Source organism: Paramisgurnus dabryanus, chromosome 7 (genome assembly GCF_030506205.2).
Source record: "Paramisgurnus dabryanus chromosome 7, PD_genome_1.1, whole genome shotgun sequence".
NCBI lineage: Eukaryota > Metazoa > Chordata > Actinopteri > Cypriniformes > Cobitidae > Paramisgurnus > Paramisgurnus dabryanus.
In genome coordinates, this window is record NC_133343.1 from 5,971,888 (window position 1) to 5,994,565 (window position 22,678).

At 38.9% G+C, this 22,678-nt stretch overlaps 1 protein-coding gene across 2 annotated transcripts in view; it reads left to right on the forward strand.

Annotated features, from left to right (window-relative positions):
- Positions 1-348: 348 nt before the first annotated feature.
- The window catches only part of palm3 (paralemmin 3), a 59,018-nt gene continuing 36,688 nt past the window's right edge, over positions 349-22,678 (forward strand). The window contains exon 1 of one of the 2 annotated variants that reach the window (XM_065293713.1): positions 349-449. In XM_065293713.1, coding sequence (XP_065149785.1) covers positions 376-449 — 74 coding nt within the window. In that variant the 5' untranslated portion in view covers positions 349-375. The other variant, XM_065293714.2, reaches the window with a different exon arrangement.

The window sequence follows — 22,678 nt, forward strand, 5'->3', positions numbered from 1 at the left end:
TTATTACAATTGATCTGCTGATTATTTGTAATGGGGAAACCCACTTCTTAGTCTAGACATGCAAAATGCCACTAATATAATAATATAGATCCATAAAGTATAATGAGAATTATCATCTTGAGAGCATTTTATAATGAGACTGAACAAATCTCATTACAAAATAATTTTATTTAATATCAGTAATTGGATATGTTTAATATTTAGATCACTGACATGTAAATAATCAATTTCAAAGAAAAAACCTGTTACACTTGTAAATAGGAGTTAAACTCCGTATAGCTGATGATGCACAAGCTCTAAATGGGTCACTTAACCACACGCCACATGAGCAGTTAATGTTTAACAGGCCCCCCAAAAAACACAAATTAAACAAACATGGCAGTTTTACAAAGAAAAAAGGAAACCAGAAGTGGGTTGGGTTGGCCTGACAAACAGGAACTGAGAGTCAGGTAACAGACACCTCACACCTCCTTCAGTCGATGTGCTTGTGAAGCGCGTGGATGCAAAGTTTTCATCGGATGATTGAAACTCATTTGTTACACTTTATGCGATAAATGCGCGCTTTTTGGCAGCGGTTTTGGACGAACCGCTTTGTATGCGTAGAACTAAAGCCGTACAATCTTGCCTGCGCTCGAGGCGAAGCTCCTCAGGTGTTTTGTAGCTGCAGCTGAAAAACGCATTAAAGTTTATGGATTTAACGTTTTATGCGTAGAAAGATCGATAGAGACCTCATCAGTTCCGCTTTCTTTTTTTTTTAATTTTCTTTTTTAACGTCTCGTACATTTTTTTGGAAGGACACACGGGCAGCACAACAGGTAAGGGTGTTTAAAAACTATTTAAGGATGTTGGTTACCTGTTTTATGTTCATACTGGTTTAAACTGGATTAAACTGATAGTTATTGACGTTTTAGCGGCGTACGTAACTTCCCAGTCAATAATCGAAGACGCGTCCGTTGGGCGCGTTCACGATCAGTCGCGCGCACAGCCGCACACACTGGTCCTTCGTTTATCGACGATGCATCAAAACAAAAAGCATCTTGGTTGTATCATTACTTATTTATGAAGCTTGTTACCTAAAGTATAAATAAATTAACCCACCATGCTTGAGAAATTCAAACATACTACGAAAATGTACTATGGTTTTACTACACTAACCATGTTTTTTGTAGTACAACCATGAACCTAGTACATGATCTCACCACAGTTAACGATAACTATAGTCGAACCATAAACTATGGTAATACAAATGGTACAGTAATCCACCAAAAACATGGTTTACTATAATAAAACCGGGCTGTCAGTTTTCACCAAGATCGTTTATTTCTAATAGCAATAAAACTGGACGTGCAAATGAATCTTGTTGAACATTATTCTGATAAGAAACATATTTGGAAAGCCTTCACACAGTTCAAAGGAGACCCCATTTTATACTATAATATAATATAATTGTACAGTAATTTAATAGTAAGTCTTGTAACTCATGCTTGAAGTTAATCTCACATGGACTGCTATCATTTGGTTTGCCAGGCTGATGTCTTCACATTTAACGTGCTGTTAATCCCATCAGCCGGTATGACAACAGAGCTAAATGCATCAGTTTAGTTTTTACAAGCTATCAGTTGTCATTTAATGCAAGTATCGGTACCTTAATTTTAGGTGCATGAACTTCCGTCCTACTGGAATTATAATCCATAGTAATAAAAAAAGTAATGTAAGCGGCGTGCTATGTAGGTAAAAAGTGTATGGTCCCCATTTAAGGTAATAATATGCTCCAAGATACTTGCAGGATTAGCTGATAACTCAATTTCACGCTGAAGTAATTTTCAAAAGTGCACATTGTAATGGTTGTCTAATAAACTTTAGATATGAAAACTCACTGAAATTCAATGATAAGAGAGCAAGAAAGGGACAGACAGAATACCCCAGGTTACTTGTCTGTGCAAGAACCAAAAACAGGTTTAATGTGAAGCAAAAACATATCACAATAACACAAATTCTAGCAGAGCTGATGATTTTGCACGAATACTATCCGGTGCTTGTTCACCCATGAAGGAAAGATCCCAAATAACTGTTCAGGTCCACTGGAGTGAAAAGCCCAGAGATGAAGATTAAAAAAGTGAAAGTAACAATTTGCGCAAGTCAGCTGGAGATTATTGAGTGATATAGATGGGTAACGGTTTGTGAATGAATGAGACAGCGGTCTCAGTCGGCTATTGTGATTCCCCGGAGCAGTCAGAAAACTTTAGATGATGGATGCTCAGTTTGCCGAAGGAAAATTCCTCACTGTCATGGGGTCACACTGCTGACAAATGCACACTTACTCAAAGACAATTGGCCTGTCCAGTCTGAAGCATTGCTGTGGTTCTAGATTTAAAGCAGGACACAACTTGACAGACAGTGAATAACTCTCTTGAGGTTAAAATCTTTAAAGCCAAAGTAGCCTTTTTTTTAAGCTTACCTGATATTCCAGCTTGATATATAAGGGATAACGTACAGCCAGCAAGTTGTTATATGGAAGAATAAATCCCAACAGGGTGATGAGGACTTTTTATTCAACTTATTGCACCGCTACAGCACTTGCACATTTTATGTGCACATATTGATATATGTAATTAGCTTAAATGCAAAAATGTCTCCTAGGGCAGGGCTATTCAATTGGCGGCCCGCGGGCCAGTTCCGGCCCGGAAGCAACCTCAAAGTGGCCCAGCCCGTGGTCTTGCCAAAAACGCACATTCACTCCTTAAGTCTTTATGAAGTTGCATACACCCGCTACAGTGGGGGGCGCTATGCACCTAAACAAGTTGGTCGCGATCCGCCAATAAACCCAGAAAGAGAGAGAGACCAGAGCGGTAGACTGATCGCTATCAATATGTCTTATTCAACACTAAAACGTAAAATTGACAATGAAAACCGTCAGTTTAACCCTACCTGGACTGAGAAATACTTGTTTATTTTACCGCCACATCCAAACGCCAAACCGATGTGTTTAATTTGTAACGAGTGCGTTGCAGTAGTTAAAGATTACAATGTGCGGAGGCACCACGTTGAGAAACACCAGACTTTCCGAACTAAGTTTCCCGAGGGATCTCAAGAGAGGGCTGCAAAGGTGCAGAGTTTGATTGCATCTTACAACCGGAGCAGTACTACCATAGTGCGTTCATCCACAGCCCAAGAGAGAGCTACCGCAGCATCACTTCGTGTGTCCTGGATATTGGCAAAAAAGAAAAGGCCATTCACAGACTCTGAAACCGTGAAGGACTGTATGTTGGCCGTTGTGGATGAGGTGATACATGACGATAAAATTAAAACTAGCGTGGCATCTGCTATAAAAAACATACCCCTGTCAGATACTTCCAACATTCGTAGGGTTGACATTCTTGCTACAGAGGTGTATGAAACGTTGTTGGGAGACCTGATGAAAGCTGAGACTATGTCTATAGCAGTAGATGAGTCCACAGACAAAACTGATACTGCTTAGTTGTGCATATATGTCCGTTTTTTTGACAGCAAATGTTTCCGAGAGGAGCTGCTCGCCCTACTGCCGTTAGACGGACACACAACTGGCGATATAGTCTTTGGGAAAATTTCCGCTTTTTTTAAAGACAATGGTCTGGATATGAAGCGTGTGTGCATGCTTGTGACAGATGGGGCTCCATCCATGACAGGGAAAGTGAATGGTTTGGCAGCACGTTGGTCTACTGTTGCACCTCAGTTAATCTCCTTACACTGCATTGTGCATCAGGCGGTGTTATGCGCAAAACTAAGCGGAGCGCTCAAAACGACCATGGACAGCGTGATGGCTATAATTAATTTTATTCGCTCAACATCAAGCCTCCAACACCGTTTATTCCGCATGCTGCTTTCAGAAATGTCTGCTGAGCACCACGACCTGCTTTTGCACAATGACGTAAGGTGGCTCTCCAAAGGCAAAGCACTGGAGCGTTTCTGTGGTCTCAGAGAGGAGATCATAACTTTCTTCCGCAGCAGCAAGCAAAAAAAGGCAGAAACGCACTTGAGTCGCATGCTGGACGACAACTTCATGGCCGATGCATGCTTTCTGAGTGACGTATTCAAACACCTGAATGATCTCAATTTGGGACTACAAGGCAGAGACAAAACTGTTATCGACCTTGTGGAACAGATGCGCGCATTCCAAGTCAAACTGGACATTTTTGCAACTGATTTGAGCACAGGCCGAATGCTGCATTTTCCGACACTCAGCAAATGCATCTCATCCCCCGCACAAATCACAGATGTGATGACAGATTTCATTGCGATGTTGAAAAAGAACTTTGCTAGTCGATTGGATGGACTGGTTTTGCCCACAGAGGTGGCAGTTTTTGTCAGAAACCCGTTCAATGTTGCAATAGAAGGGGACTTATCCGCCAAAGCAAAGCAACTTGTCCCTTCCATTGACGAGGGGAAATTCACACTCGAACTTGTTGACATGCAGTCATCTGTAACTATGGCACAGGAGCTTCGCACTAACGGGCCTGCAAAGTTTTGGACTGATGTCAACGTACATCAGTTCCCAAATATGAAGAAGGTAGCTATCGTCATGCTCAGTATGTTTGGATCAACATACACATGTGAGTCAAGTTTTTCACACATGAACTCCATAAAAAGCAACTCTCGTTGCTCCCTGACTGACCGTACTCTCCACCAATGCCTTCGAATTGCATTGACCACTTACGAGCCTAAAGTCACTGCTCTCGTTCAAAACAAAAAATGTCACTTCTCTCACTAAGTCAGCGGTAACTGTAGCCTTCATCAATTAAATTAAAGAGTTAAAATATGTTCTAACAGTGTGCAGTAGTACACCTTGTATTCATGTGTAAGTTAAAGCTGTGAATATGTGCACTTTTCATTTGATGCACTTTGAGATGTCCCTGGGTCAAATGTGAGCAATATGTTTATTTAGTTTCAAAATGATTTTAATGCTAATACGTTGCACTATTTTGTTTTATGCACTTTGAGATGTCCCTGGGTCAAATGTGAGCAATATGTTTATTTAGTTTCAAAATGATTTTAATGCTAATACTTTGCACTATTTTGTTTTATCCACTTTGTGATCAGATAGGTCAAATATATTGTCTAGGTAGGCCTAGGCAAGATGTACCAAATCTTATGTCAGTTTTTTCTTTTGTAGCCTAAGTGGAAAAGAAGGGGCTACCTCAGATTCTGTTCAGTTAGCTTTTTTATTGTTTTTTAAGCACCTTTTGCTGTGCAAACTGACAAAGTTAAAGGAAAAACAATGAATAAACCTTAAATGTAAAAAAAAGTGTTTGTGTTGGTTTTAAAATTGCCGCTGTAATGACTGGCCCAGCTAACCTTCTTGGTTTTAAAATCTGGCCCAACTGAATTTGTAATTGAATAGCCCTGTCCTAGGGGTTTGAGGCCAAGACACATTGAAACAAGTTCAAAGTTCAAACAAGACAAACATGAATTTGGTTTAAAGGTGCTGTAGAATATAAAACTGTATTTACCTAGGCATAGATAATTAGTAAGAGTTCTGTACGATAGTGACATATCAAACACAGTTGTTTCCTCCTTATGTAAACCATGTGCATGTAAAAGCCATAATACCGACTGTGGCGTTACGGTCGAGATGCAAGCCCCAACATTAAATTACACATTAAATTAAGTACAATGTTGTTACAATGTTATAAACAAAGCTGATTTAGCGCAATATGCTAGTTAATGCTATATGCTAACATTTAGGCTGAAGTTCTACTATTGACGTTACAGTTACATTTGCAGGTCCCTACTTTAAAAAAAACTTACCACTCAGAAATGTCTGTTAAGTGATTATTCCTTAAATTGCGTATCTTCGTCTGATACAGGCTCAAACATAAGGTCTGTTTACAGACACAGAGCTACTGAATGAGCTGCTCTGTGAAACAGCCAATCAGAGCAGAGCTCAACATTATTATTCATGACCCTTTCAAATAAGGTAATAATAGACCAAAGGACATGTAAAACCGTTTCTGGATAATTTTTTGCACTTATTAAATCCACATATGAAGAGTTTGGATCCAAAACGCAATAAACGCCATTTTTGAAAAAAAAAAATGAGTTTCTGCCAGAATCAGTATTATATCAGGTCAGTATTTAAAAGTAAATTCTTAATTTTACGCAAAATCCAATATCCACCGTGTTATTCTGTCATATTTTCTCCCTTTTTTCTCAAAACGCAATAAACGACACTCCTCCTTTTCCACAGAATGCAATAAATCCGCTCCACAAATTACAGCGCACCTTTCCACGCAATGTAAACAAATAATAGCGGCGCTTTGAGTACACAGAATCTTAGTTTTCCTCCTCTACTTAGTACTTCGTGATCAACAAACAAACAAAAACAAAATATTACTTTAATGGCATTGAAAAACCATCAGCATCTTATAATTTACGCGAGAGGCACTCGGGAGACGGGTGCTTGTTTTCCCGACAGCATCAAGTTTCTGTCATGATAACACATTGACCCAAGGGGATCTTATGAAAAACTTTCCATTATTTTACTCAAAGTCAATGAAAATCGAGCAGGACCAAAACATTTTACATCTCATCGCTGTAAAAAAGTTAAGCGACGACGTCAAGTATAACCGCAGCAATGACAGTGATCTTAATATGACAAAGTAAGTGTTTTTAATGCCATTAATGTTTCTTTTTTTCAGTGTAAAACACTAGTCAACTAAATGAATATAAAATGGCAAAGATGAATGCACATTTATATAGGCTATTGATTCAATAGATTTATAGCATTTTGAAAAAAACTTGTCATGGATTTATTGCATTTTGTGGAAAAAACAACCAGTTTTTATAATAAATCTTTGAAAATCAAGTTATGGATTTGAATTTTTTATGTTTTTATAACCTAAAGATGCCATGTGAAAGTTTGTAACAGAAAATAGTGGTTTTCATCTTGTCACTTTCTTGGTATAGAAAACATGTTTTTACTGAAATTTATCAAAATGGATTTATTGCGTTTTGGAACCAAACTCTTCATATTATGGATATTTATTTTGAATTTGTAAGTATTAAATAGCACCTGTAAAGATGACTCTATCCATGTGGTTCCATGTGGTTATTGAGTAATCACATACTTCAGAATATCTCCACTGGCCAATCAGAAACAAACATTTCAGAGTGCTGTGTAATAAGCGGACTATTGTACAGTTAGTTATTTTTAGATTTGGATAAACTTTGGATAAACACATCTGCAAAATGCATAAAAATGTAATTGTAAAATGTAAATTCATAAGGAATGTTGCAGGAGTGGTCTGCTGGCGAGATGTTACAGTTTTGCAGGTTCCTCCCAGACCTGTTCTGTAGGTGAGATCTGTATGTGTGTGCCACCCAGGACAATTTAAGAGAGATTGTATGAATCTGTGAACGCACCCCAAATGTGTACTGTCAGTTTTATGGAAGAATAACCCCCCCCCCCAAAAAAAAAGACAGAGAACCCTTGAGACCACATGTCTAAGAAGAGTTTAAAACCTTTTCTTTTTCACATTTTGAACAAATCTACTTTGAGACTTGTGCCTTCCTATTAGACACGATTCATTTTGAATCCTAGATTTATTTTGGAGAGCTTTTATCTATCAGCCTTAGGCCTTAGGAGCTTGCCTCTGTGTGTAATTTTACACTGACTATTTCCCCCATCGTCCCTTGATGCTGTCTCAGTTCTCATTTGTGTGTGTGTGTGCGCGCATGCATCCCGCTGGTTAAAGAATTGGCTGGCTGCAGGAGACGTGTTTACTTTTCATGGGGAGACGCTGTGGAGAATAATGAGACAACAGGCATAGAAAAGTGGATAATGTTAATATGATTATTGATGTAAACATGCACGCTTCTACAAAGCTCATAGAATTACCTGCTGTATTTTATGATGTTGAATAGACTTCTATTGTAAGAGATGTTTGTGTGTGTTTTATATAACAGAGGCAGCAGATGACTATAAAAGGTTCAAATAATGGAGATCAGCATATATGTATTGTGAATATATCAGCTGACACAGTTCATTTTTAGCAAAATTTTCACTATGGGTTTATATTTTTCTTCTTAAGTACATTCCCACAGGGATAAGACCTAAAGTGTAGAAAAAGGGTGAAGTCAAAATCAAGCTGTATCTCATCTCTATCTTATTTTTCTTTGAGAAAATATACCCATGAAATATAAGTTTGCCATCAGATCCCACCAGACTCCATGTCACTTTGAACTTATTATTACTTTGTGAAAGAGGCGCTGTTTGGCCTTAGAAAGCGAAAACAATCTGCACGTAATAAATCTGAAGTTTATATAGTTGGTCTGTCTTTCAAATGGCTTTTCTAGCTGACTTTAAGACTCCAGAGATCTGGTCTATGGAGACTGGGGGCGAGTCCCTCTGCTTTTGTTTAAACGCGAGCGGGAGAAATTACGGGTTTTAATTGATGCAAACTAATAGAGTTCATGCTTGTGTTGTTAGTAAATGTAAAAGCTGTAAGAGCTTTCTTTGATATTTCAGCTTGAAGAATTAAGCTTTCACATGCTCGCAAAATTAAACTATTGAAAGACGCGGAGAGCAGCCACTTTGGTTTTATCAGTGAAAACCCAAAGATAGCACTGTACACTGTGTGTTTGTACTAGAAGTCAGAAACGATGTAAAACATTGTCCTCGGTACATCACATTAAATAAATGGGCGGAGAGTAGGCTTCTCTTGTGGCTGTTCGAACACATTCGACCACATGCGCGTTTACACCACAAAAGCAATGCGGGCAAATGTGTTTTCGGCTACCTCTAAACAGTGTTGTTTTCGGCAACGATGAAGATTATGAAATTATTTCATTGACGCACTTTTTTTATGATGATAACTAACTTTCGAGTTTTCGTTGACGAGACGAGATGGAACGAAAATGATTATAAGTCTGACGTTCACAATGCATGTCATTTCTGCCGATTTTGCGTGAAATTTGTCTGTTTTTAGCTAAAGAGTATCAGCAATGCTGCCGCTTTCTTTCCTTGTTTTGGGTACACCCACCACCCGGTTGCCGTCATGCCATGCACACGCACCAGATTTCACACAACAACAACACACCTGCGGCTGTGGCGAGTTCGAACGACCATGGGCGTTGACGCCAATAAACGGGCTTGGTAGTCAGAAACAACGAGGACATTTATGGACTTTCAGTATAATCCATCAGAAAGAAAAACGGAATGCATAGTATTGGGAGATGACGGTAAATGTGGCCACAAACTAGGTGGGAAGAATACCACCAACCTCAAGCAGCACCTGAAGGCTCATCACGCTGATATTTTTTCAAAGGTAACTAACAAGTCACGCTGTTAATGTAACATATATACATTCAATTTTACTCAACAATCGGCTTGTGACACATTTCATGGTAAGCTTAAGGTTTTACATGTAGGCTATCTACTTGTCAAACCTAAGCCCTTTTCCAATACTTTTTAACCTAAATTAATTTGTTAAAGACTACTTTTTTTCTAAAATTGACTTAAACTTAAATAAAACCCTTTTGCGTTTTCATCGACTAAAACTTGACTAAAACCTTTTTTGTGTTTTCGTCGACTAAAACTTGACTAAAACTATCAAGTTTATAAGTGACTAAAATGTGACTAAAACTAAAAAGCATTTTCGTCCAAAAAAACTAAGACTAAGACTAAAACTAAAAGGGCTGCCAAAAACAACACTGCCTTTAAATGTGGTCGAAAGAAGCCGAGTTTTACATCTGTTTTTAGAGTCGTCCTCCACTTGATTTGTGATTTGATTAACGAAAACCCACCTTAATACCAGGTGTAAACAGCTATAAATACGTGCTATAAAAGCACTCACTTTGTCTTGAACTCCAAAAAATTATTCAGCGACACCCTGTAGCGCATAAATGATAGAAGGTCACGGCCCTTCTGTCATCTCTGAGTCGTACAGAATTGGCAATAAAAACTATGAATATTGAATATATGAAACCTCCCTTGCTATTGATATGCCGCTGATTAATTTCTTCTGCCCGCATGAAGGGCAGTTAGGGAGCCTTGAAATTATTTATAAGCAGAAGCCTGGTACGAATTATCTTCAGCTGGTGCAAGACATGCTCAAATGGCTCCAATTTTATTATCTGCTAATGTCAAAAAATCTAAACGAGGACACTTTTGTCTACTTTGTTTTCAGTTTACAGCTTTTTGTAATGCATGTAATACAGTAATTAAAATGATTACTTTAGTGTAATGCAACTGCACGCCCTGCTCCTCAGGTTATACATACAAAAGTGGAGATCTGTTGCTAAATTATTTGCTGTTTTATACATCAGTAAATCAAATTTTGGACTTCACATTGCGCCTATAAGCAGCAGGATAACAAAAGTGCTGTTCAAATTTATAAACCATGCACAAAAAGCGAGCTGTATCTCATTATGATCCCTCGCTGGAGGCTTATATGGTTTACATGATTGTTTTAGTCCTGCTGTTTAGGGTGTGTTCACAGACGGTCAATTCTGGGTCAACAAAACCACATCGCACAACAAATCTCATTTTTACACCCCGTCTACTCTTTGTTGACTGAAATGGCAATCCATTGTGCAATTGTCTTCTTTACAAGCGAGTTATGTCACATCTAGTGATTCCAAAATAATTCAACATTTTCTTTTTGGTGCCGATCATCCCATTGCATACTGTGCAAAACACATTATGAATAGATATTATTATGACGCAGTGGGAATAATCTAAATGAAATGCTGTAATCAACACTTTTCACAAATTATATTTTACTTTGGGATGTTTTCACCACCATCTCCCCACACTCGCCTGGTTACTTTCCTAACCAGAAACACAGGGGGTGTATTCTGCGTTCGGGCCAAATACAGAGATCAGAGTCCTTTCCGCAACAGCACACCGAATATGCATACCATTCATTCTATCTCGCTTATTTGTAAGTGTGACCTCGTGAATTAGTAAGCTGCCGCAGCAATAATCGCAATCATGATGATTTATTTGATCATTTGTGCAGCTCTATCCCAGACCATTTCTAATTTCTTTTCTCCTGTGACTAATTGACCAATTATCCGCCTGGTTTATTACTTCAGCCGTTCCATTGACTCGCCTGTTGACTCCCATCAATGTTTTCTGACCTGTGTACTACGTAAGGAATATTTGACGATGGCCTGTTGAATTATTTGAAAATAATGCGCACCCAAATTGGTTATGCGGCACCACGGTTGTGCATTATTTTAAAAGATTTAAAAGAACCGGAGTCAATTATTCCACTTATACCACGGTTACCACAATCATTGCTCTGGTGGTTATTTCCGATTTTGACCGAGGTTATACCACGGTTACCACAATCATTGCTCTGGGGGTTATTTCTCGATTTTGACCGAGGGAGCGAGTCTGCTTCATATGTACACTTCATTCACCTTCATATCCCACAATGCAACACGATTGTGACGTCACTTCAGCAACTCGCGCTTTGCACATGGAGGGGGCGGTCTCCACTTTCCATGTGATCAAGGGCTTAGGGCGATCCATTTGAACCCACTTTAAGTGTTCTAGCAGTAGTGGGCACTTGTACAATGTAAGCAATGACGTACATCCGAGTGAAGGAGACTGAGGGAAGTTAGCGAGGGAAGTTCATAAAAAAACTAACTGGAACGCAGGGTAGGTAATGCTGAAATGTTTTAAAGCACCCTCCTGAGATGCTGTTTCACATTTCACACACTGAAGTGCAATAGGCATATGTCTATATGTACAGTGCAGCAGCATGTTCCCAAAGCTAAATACACAGTAATGCAGGGTTCACACTAGACGCCGCAAGCGTGAGTGATTTACATGTTAAGTCAATGCAAAGACGCGAATAGGCATCCAGCAGCGCCATTCCCACGGAACGCGCCATCTGCGCTGCGCATTCCACAGGAATGATGCGACTTTCCGTGGGAATGTCTCGAATGACTACAATTTCACGCGCAAACAAAGCGAGTGAAGTCAAATGTTCAAGCATCCAACTACGTGCGAATAGCGAGTTTTTGCTGCCTCTACCGCAGCGGGTGGTAATGCACCATAAAGGTCGGGGTACACCTTTTTTCCGCATCCGGCTTGCGCGCGCACACGCGTCCGTGCAGCTTTGCAAGTATACTCACCGCGGCTAAACGCTGATGGCCACGTTTGACACTAAACACAATACAAATGATTTATTATTCAAATTATTACTCTACCAGGCTGTCAGGGCAGCACTGATTTGGCGACATTTACAGTACATAAAAGCGTTGAAGAAAAGTAGCCGATTGCAAACACAGTTTAGAACAAACAACAAGACAACAAAGAACAGGAATCAAACATTATGGTAACAAGCATGCTCCACAGCTTTCTGTTCTTGGAAGAAGTAAAAATGTAAGAAGAAAAACGATAGTGTGTTTGCAAATGCTGTCTATCCTGTCCTTTGTATAATTGTTTGTTGTGGAGTGTCCCGTCGAAATATTTTCATGCACTGTTGTACAAATTTTGGGCTGCACGCGGACGGTCTGCGTGGATGACGGCGGACCCTCCTGATAACGAAAATGCTGTCATGCGGACGGCGCGCATACGCGGACATCCCTAGTATTAGGGGTGGGCGATAAACCGGTAGACAAAATTAACCGGTAGAAATTTGTCAACCGGTAGAGATTTTGGACTATCGTTTCTATCGAGGTTACGTGCCCACGTCACGCTCCTGTGCGTGTGGTCGCGAAAACGTAACGTTTGTACACATATTTAAGCACTGCAGTTTTAAAACAAGTTATTTTAAGCCATTGAAACACAGACAACAGATCTGTATGCGTGCGTTCTTTCTGTGTGTCAGGAGCGGACAAGTCGCGCAACCGCTGCTCTTTCTGTCTGTGAGGAGCGCGCAAGTCGCGCGACCTCTGCTTATTAAGCTCGTGAGCATTTTTCCCGCTTTATTGGCCTTAAATACACATATGCGTCAAAATTCCCGTCTTTGCAAGCATCATCATAAACACGACCAGTAAGGTCTTAAGAGAAAGTAAACAGCTAAAAGAGAAAGCGCATGTGTAACAGTGTATTGGATCCGGACTTTGGTCTTAAAGGGGAAGTTACCTAATTTTGCTCCTGTCTGTCACTCGTGTTAATCAAACAGCATTGAGAAAAAAATCTCTCGCTCCTGATTAAATCACTTTTCTACCTTAAATAAAAATATATATAGGCCTATACATACATGCATAATTATTTATTATCATTCTTATTGACTGTGTATCTTCAGAGAGCTTGAGTTTTGTTTGTTTTTATCTTCTTTCTATGCTTGTATATGTTTTTTGTGAGAATTATGAACATTTCTATGGTATTAAAGATTTAAACCTTATTAAAACATAAAAAACTCTACCGTGATACATATCGTTATCATGATATAAAATTAATCCTATCGTGATAGAAGATTTTGGTCATATCGCCCACCCCTAGTATACTTTCGGCTTAAGGCAACGGCAAGTTTTGAGCATCTTCTGATTTAGTTTTTCTGTTGTTTCCACACATACAGATCTCACATAATTTTCACATCATCTGCGCAGTGCGCAGGACCATCCGATTGAATACTAAAAGTCAGTTTGCATGATGGGCCGTGGTATAAAAGTCAAAGCTAGGTGTAATTATTGTGACAAACTTTTATGTTGCAAGATGGGTGTCACCAGCAATATGGCAAAGCATCTGCAGTTGGTTCATCGTATTGAATAAAAAATAATGCATCCTGTTTGGTACTGGCTCTTTATTAGTCGCCACCGAAAGTAGCCGGCACATGTTACATGTGAGACCCCCATAACCCTCGCTTCAAAAGGAAGACTCATACAGGAGTGTGACAGACATAACATTTATAGTGAAAGGGCTGCATGGTTTTTCTGTTGTTGAGTTTCCATAATGCAGATAGGTGTTATGTTACGAGGGGAAAGTATTTAAAAATCATTTTAAGATAGCCTAGCCATGTTAGTTTAAAAGTTTTGCAGTTCCTAAAAAAGTTTTTATGTCGCCTCCTTTTTGTGTTCAGCAGTAATGGCACAAAATAAGTATTTTGATCTATAAAGGCTTGAATTTTATTGCGTTTCATCAAGAATCGATCAGCAGAATCGAATTTGGAATCAGAATCGATACATTTGAAACGATGCCCAACCATAGTCACGGTCGCCTTTTTTGCCAATTCAGCATATTAAATCGGTAGTGGAGCTCGAATAATTCTGATTGGCTGTTTGTTTAGGCCAGCCATGGCATTAGAAGAATGAGCAAGCAACGAAGGGAGTGAGGGAACACACAGAACGCTTAACTAATTTTTTGTATATCTCTTCCCAATACGTAAATATTTGTAAAAGATATGGCTTATAAATTAAAGGCGTTCTAAGCGAATCTGCGAGACGTTCGTTTTTGTTGACGTTTGAATTGTTTTCAAACAGACGTAGCGTAGCTAACTCCTCCTTTTCAACTGGAGCAGTGCCGACGCGCCCGAAAAAGAGCTACATTCACATCTACATTCAAAATAACGAATTTGCCCACGCAAAAGGTGAACTGAAACATGCTTTATGTTTCGTATTTGATTCTTGAATTTGGTTTTCCGTGTTCCATAAAAATGACTTCTGCCATCTAATTTCACTGATAAGAACCTGAAATTTCATGAAGGCGTCTAATTTCACGTAGGCCTTGGTGTGTTAGGACAACTTTAGACCCAGTGTGTGCCGACTCCACAGTTTGCACTATTTCGTTGCCATCGAGTTGGTGTGGCTCCCTGAAATACTTAAGTTTGATATTATTACTCTGGTTGAACTATTAGATGTTAATAAAGCTGTCAGTCAAAGATAATTGAAGCTGTCCTGTGTGAGTATAATATTGGTATGAAGAGGTTAATAAGTTTATCTTAATTTAAGGACAGAGTGGTTTTTAATAAATAAAAAGATGTGTTTTTTTAACTGAAATCGGTCTTTCTTTTAAACTTGCCTAAAGTTTGAAAATGTGACTTGTTATCTGAGCTTTGTTTGATTCGAGTTAATGTGTCATTTCTAGGATAGATATATTTCAAGGGCAGCAGAAAAGCATGTGTTTAAACTTCAGATATTTTATCCTCCGAGACAAAACAATGACCGATTTGGAAGCCAAAGGGCAAATTTGTTTATGAAAAACTTACAGACGTGACATGAAAAGAAACAGTTGCACAACATGTGATTTCTGCATATGCATATACCACGCAACCTATTGTTATCTCTTTGGTGATGTGTTTCTGCCGAACAGGATATTCAATGAGAAACAAATATAGTTATGGAAAGGAAAGCTGTTTCAGAGGCAAGTGCATTTTAAGTATGATTATGAAGGACTGACTTCATTTTGTAGAAATAATGTGTAATGATGTATGGTGCCCAGTAAGATCAGAAATGTGTATTAAGAGTTAACATTACAGTCAACATGACGTGAAAAGACCACATAATTATTTACTAATCTGCGTGCGTGCCAATTTGTAATTTATTTGTTATCCCATAGCAGTGTTTTCTTAAATTTTTAAATAAATAATTTTATTCTCTGCAGCTTAAAGACAATTTCCTCTGCCTGGACGAATCGAGGCCACGTATAAGTGGACGCAAGTATGCGAGGAAGGTCAATAATTGTGTCTTGCTGAGTATAATGACATGCTTGCGGAAGTATGTCCTAACGCTGTGCGGATGGTTTAGACAGGATTAGGCTGGTCTTGCATTTTTCTTTAACCTGTTTAAGAAAATCACTAATCCCTGACAACAACAGCAGCAAGCCTTTACATGTCACCTTGCCTGCATGTCATGATCTTAGGAGTATCCATCAAAATATACTGAAACAATTCATAATGCAAGAGCAAGACTTTTCTGAGTCCGAGTGTGTTTTTGACATCCCGTTGAGAAAAGAGATGTGTTTAATCATTGACCATTTCAGGATGAATAAATGAAACTGAGTTTATAAGAACTTGGGATGAATTTTAAGCAGCAGTATCATTAACCATTTATTATTGTGCCGAAATCATGCTTAACTGGTTTGGGCTTTTCGTGATTATTACATCATTGGGTGATCATGATTATTTATTTAAGTTTCATCGCATATTGCCATCCAATTTTTTTATGTCTATGTATTGGTGCAGCAGTGTTGTCCCGATGACCACATTTCATCTCATGAGGTGCTATGAGCACGGTTCACTCAAATATGTGGTTTGGATTTGCACATTCTACATAATAAACATGAAGCGTTCCGTGTTTATTTTCCCTTTTTACAGTGTATACAGATTACAAAGCTAAGGGCACATACCAACACAGAACAGAATATGAGAGCATTTCTCCAGATTTGGAACAAGGAGCATATTATAATGTAAACAAATTCACCCTGGGTTTCCTTCTTGTGAAATGAAGGCTTGAGGGTTTATCTGAAGTGCTATAAAAAGCAACGCAAGAATGAAGAAATTACAAAATTATCAAAATATTTCTTTGCTAGCATTATTTTTTTTATTTTTTTCTATTCAAGCTTTCACTGGTCTCCTTTACAGACTTGCCTACCACATGTTGGTTGATGGCATTGCAATTATGAATCATTAAAGGAATAGTCAATTTTCTTAAAAGAAAAATCCAGATAATTTCCTCACACCATGTCATCCAAAATGTTGATGTCTTTCTTTGTTCAGTCGAGAAGAAATTATGTTTGATTATGACTTTAATAGACACCAACAATAAACTTAACTCAACACGTATCAGTTTTTTTTAACGGAGTTTCAAATAAACGATCCCAAACGAGGCATAAGGGTCTTATCTAGCAAAACGATTTTTGAAAATAAAAATAACAAATATAAACTTTCAAAGCACAACTTCTCGTCTAGATCCGGTCCAGCGCGACCTAACGTAAATGCGTAGTGACGTAGGGAGGTCACGTGTTACATATATAAAACGCACATTTGCGGACCATTGTAAACAATAAACTGACACAAAGACATGAATTAGAATCAGTTGACATACAACGACGTAGGAACGGTCCTCTTTCTCAACACTTGTAAACACTGGGGCAGAGTTTCGCGTTCGTCCTCTGTGACCTCTTGACGTCATGACGTATTGCGTGGGGTCACGCTGACGCATCACGACCGGATCTGGACGAGAAGTTGTGCTTTAAAAGTGCATATTTGTTATTTTTATTGTCAAAAATGACAATTGTTTTGCTAGATAAGACCCTTATGCCTCGTTTGAACAAAGAAAGACATCAACATTTTGGATGACATGGTGGTGAGTAAATTATCTGGATTTTTCTTTTAAGAAAATGGAATATTCCTTTAATACAATAGGTTTAGTATTGATTATAGTTTCCAGCAACTTGGTAAAGTCGGCACTAACAAATATTTTATCTATTATCTAGATGATTTTAACTATTATAATCGATTAATCAGACGATTACTTTTCCCATGAATCAACTTATTGGATAAAAAACGAAATATCTACTCAATTACAATTTTCAGTTATTATTAGGGCTGGGCAAAAAAAATTGACTTTTCGATAAAAACAAATTTTCTTAACGTAGTCAATTAAAAATCGATTCTCAAATGCCACAAATCGTTTTTTTTTTTTAATTTACTGTTTTGACTTTTTTCAGCATACATTTTTCATTTTGCATCAAAATTGTTTTGTATTTAACATAATTGTATGCATTTGAAAATTAGAGATGGGTTCTGTTTTAATAAATATAGTATTTGTATTAAGTCTATATTCATAGAGTTGAATTGAGGATAAAAACATCAATCCGAGAATCGAAATCGAATCGATCCGATAGCTTATGAATCAAATAGATTCGGAACATCTGAATCGATACCCAGCCCTACTAATTATAGCTAAATAAAACCTTAAATTATGGGATTCACATGTTTTTAAATAGTTAACTAAAACAATGAGGAAATTTTAGATTTATAAACTCATTTTGATATTCAACTTTAGACCTTAAAGAGTTTGAGACTAACAAAGACCTGTGAAATCGATTTGGACTTCTTACCTTTTTTAGTCCACGGTTCAACTGTTGGCCAAAAGTTGGTAGGTGAAAACTTGCTTGTTTCAGTGAAACAGAAGTTAATTTTATTAGCGTACCCCTGCTGTCATCTAAACCTGTATGTCAGTAGTAATAGGCTGATTCAGCACAGACAGTGTATAACAGTAATGCTGAATATGCCACTTTCCAAAGTCGTAAATAAATGAAAGCTGCATTTTAATGCTTGCTGTACGAGTATTGAAATTTAAGATCACAGGAATCAGGGTTGAATTGCTGTAGCAGAGGAGTGTCGGGTGTTTTCATCTGGCAGTGACGTGTTCTTTAATGCCTGAAGCCCCAAGGCGCTGTCAAGGCCCGTCAGAACAGGTGTCTTACCATCTGTTTCATTTACCTGACAGTGTCTCTTATCTACTTTGAATTAGTTTGGTTCATACTTTACACTTCTGATGACAATTTTCAATGTTCGCATATATTTGGCTTAAATGTAGCACACACATTGGTGCTTAGGTTGCAAGTAATCTAAAAATGTGTTGTGGTGCAACACTGTCGTTTTGATGATCATGGCTGGTTTGGATAATACAGAAGAAAAGATTAAGAGATATTATAAGAGAGATCCAAGACCAACTTATCTAAGCTGTGCAATCTATAATAATTTTATAGCCGTATAAAGAGAAAAAGCAAATGTTTGAACAGGATAAGACATGTCCTTTTCATTTCTAACACAGACTTTTGGAAGAGACTTGTCCCGCCTAGATTTTGGAAAGTAATAGTCTCATAGTTTATATAGCTTAGCCACATGTATAAGATAAAGGGTTTATTTATGTTAATAAATGGTTTGTTTGTTTGTTTATTTATTAAGCAGTGCTCCTAGTGTGTGTTTACCAAAAATTGTGGCCAAAAATTGTTTTGTGGCCGGCTAAGTGAAAATACTGAATAAATGTACTAAAGAATTATTTTTTTGACGTGATCAGTGACTGTGCGTGCACACCATACCCATTCGCTCTCTTCCATTGGTGAAAAGTGAAGCCGCAAGTGTCCCAATACGGCGCTGACATCTTGGGTCTTGAGTCGGTGCAGTAGCGATTTCGGGACAGTCCTGCGCAGTAGTGAGCAGGAAATAAAGCCGCAAAATCAAGGCCCCGCCGCACGCTCTCGCAGAATGCGCATATCATAGCTGTCAATTGACGTAACAACACCATTTTTATAGAATTAAATAACTAATTTAAAACAAACTTATTTTAAAATCAAACACTTGAATTTACATCAGCGTAATAAAAACTACAGTAAATGACAGAAACCAGCTTTGGAAAAAAGAAAACCCCGGATTTCCAATGACTGCGGATCCGCAGCGGAACGGCGGCCGAGTCAATTGGTTTCCATTCAAGTCAGTGTATGTTTTTCCACTGACTGCGTTCCGAATCCGTCACAGCTCCGGCCATCTGGAACAAATACGCAGAGCTTCTATTTTTGCGGATGCCGGACAGCTCCGCAGGGTATGACTGATCATACCTGAATTCGCGAGATCTTGTGTTGTGATCTGGGCTGGTCCAGCAAAACGTCATAATTTAACGTCATAATGGGCAGAGACAGAACTAGATATTGCGCGATAATCACATGATTTTGCGAGACCTAATGGGTCCTCGTCACTTCAGCACGCAGCCGCTCTGCAACAGATACGGAACTGGTGGGTATTGGCGGAGTGCGGAGCCGTAACGCAGCGGAGGCGATTTGCAGCCGCTCCGCAGTTGGTGGAAATCCGGGGTAATTGAAGTGTAATTAAATTGTTTAGTTGGTCTCAAGTCCCATTGAATAACAAAGGGGAGGCGGGGCTTATGACTTATACTAGGACCAGTCACTGGGGGGCGATCGAGACATTTTGGCTTCACTTTTCAGGGCTTGTCCGGCACGCTTGGCGCACACCGGCAGTGACTTTGTCGCTTTGTGCCCTTGCCGTAAATGACGAAACGCGGATGACGTAAACTCCACTGCTTTACTCACATTGGTAGTCGCTCCTGAAGTCGCTCATTATTTGCATAACATTAAAGTGTTCTCAACTTTGTCACATAGCTAGACACGCCCACTTCCTGTCGCCAACAGTCACTGGCTGCGTCCGTAAGCTCTAAAATGCTGCATTTCAAGTAGGCTTGTTGCGATAGTCGGTGAAACGGTGATTCAGCCTCTCACCGGTTAGATCACTTGCCCACCGCGACACCGTCTTTCACCGTCGTTTTGATATTTTTTGTAATTAAATCATTTAGTTTCGTTAGAGAGGGCAAACATTTACAACTGAATGTGTCTTCTGTCTGAATCCAGCGGAGCTGAACGCGCGTCACAGAGCAGCGGCTGCGGGTGTCAGATTTAATTTATTCCTGTCAGACTGCGGCGAGCAGATGTTGGCCGAAGCAGCGTGCTTACTCGTTTTTGTTATAGTATACATATATATGATGTTTAATATAAGCGAGATCATTTTGTTGTTGTGTTTTTCATTAAGAATAATAATAAACCCATCATTCAAACAGTGCTTTATGGAGGAATAGCCGGTTGCTCTGCTTGGGACTGGCGGGTTTCTGTCAGAAGTACCTCCGCACATTGAGTCAAGCACTTAAACCAGCTGTTGCACTCGCATTTGCAAGCATATTCATACGCGATTTAACGCAGTGTACGCAAGCGCTGGATTATAACAGTTGCATCTAATTCAAAAGTGAAAGTAAAATGCACACGTCTGTATGTGCATTTATGAGCCCCTCCCACCCGGTGAAACCGATATAACCGGGTTTGTCACGCGCTGATTAACCGGTGGGAAAATTCTGTCACCGCAACAACCCTAATTTCAAGGCAGGTCTGAATCCGACGTTAGGTTTACTTCTTATCTCCTGAGATACCTTCCTTGTCCTGTCCCACAATTCTATGCGTGTGTGTGCACGGAGAATGTGATTGGTTGAGCCTGGTCGAGTTTGAAAAAATTAAATGGCGGCCAAGAAAGTGGCTGGAGCACAAATTTAGTGTAAATAAAGTTATATTTTCACTTTTTAAACCTTTTAATTGCATTTCTAGCAAGAAATTCGAATTTCGAATTGTAATGATCAAATATGGGATAAGTTATTACAAAGGCGCTATCTGTTTATATTTTAAACAGAATTCCATTACGTTGCCTATGAAGGCTGTACGAATGCGTTTCTGGGAGCTGCCTTCATTCCTCCAAAGTCATTGCCTTGGATGCAGCCAATTGTGTTGCCGGAAGTCGTCGAGCTTTCATTGAAATCGAGATTGCATTGCATCGCCATTGCTAGCGCTTAAATCCAGCAAACATGTTGACATCGCTTGAGGTCAGTTTGAAAGCATTTTAAAGTGTCAGAGAAAGATTTATTTATTTTGCTATTTTCAGTCAATAGTTTTGGTTTCCAAACATTAGGTGCATCCCTATCAACAAATGTCATTCAGTAACTTTATTTGTTGAAACATAGCTAGAAGGTATTGTTTGGAGATGGAGGATTTAATTAAAAACAGACCAAAACGGAAAGCAGAGTCTGGGGATTCCACCAGTTCACAGACAGAGAGAATAAGGTTAAATTCCTGTCCTTGACAAGGGCTCTTCCTTTCCTGTCTATAATGCGTCTGTCATAGAAAGAGGAAAAATAAAAAGCAAGAAACATTCTTTTACTGGCCTTCATAGTCACAAGTGTGTTTGTACTATAATAAACAACTGAGCCATGCCTCAGGATCATTCCCTCGACTCGTGACTTAAAAACAAAAACTGGGTAAACAGAAACGCCTTTGCGGCTCTGCGTTCATTTGAACCCAACAACAAATGAAATTTAATCAAGCCCTGTATGATTAATTTATAAAGTCTGGCATGCGTTCTGTCACGATGAGATATTGTGCCACTTACATGCATGTGCACTTTGCACACTCAGCCTGCGGTGTGACTGTGGTTATCAAGCTGTGACACACGAGTCGTGTCTCAATCCGTGGCCTTTGCTTGCTGATGGCTGCGTTTCTCGTAAGAAGTTCAAACAAAGCTTTGAGGCTTAGCCTGATAAAGAAACATTACAAGTTGGAAGCCTCCAGTCCGAAAATAATCTGTGATGAGGATTTGACAGAAACCATCCGGTGTGACCTGACAGTATTTTGCCAAATTGCAGCAATGTCAGTGCGCTTCCGGTCCCAAACTATTTAAATATGAAATCCTCTTACAGTATGAATCGGTTTATAATTAGCTGAACTGTCATCGAGTGCATTTTAATGAGGGCTGACATTTCCTAATGTGGCTTCATTTGCCTTTTTATCATCCAGACATTTCCTTCACCGCATTTGCAAACATCCAAAATTGATTAAAAGAAGCTTGCTTTGATAAAACAGGCTCTTGCTGACACATACAATGTGTGATACTGATGATTTCATCAAGCTGGCGGATGACAGCGGTACTTCTAGTGTCTGCAAACTTGTTGGCAAGAATCTCAGTTTGAGGATTAGCTGACTATCAGACTTCTTGACACACAGTCTGATAAAACGTATATCTTAAAATCTGCCAAATGCTTAAATGATAATATAAATGTCTTGATGTTACTCCTCTCCTCTGGCAGCATATTAATGAGCATGTCATGATAATATAGGTTTATGATATGTATTTGCATTTGGCTGACACTTTTATTTAAAGTGACTTACATTGCATTTAAATTAAACCTGTGA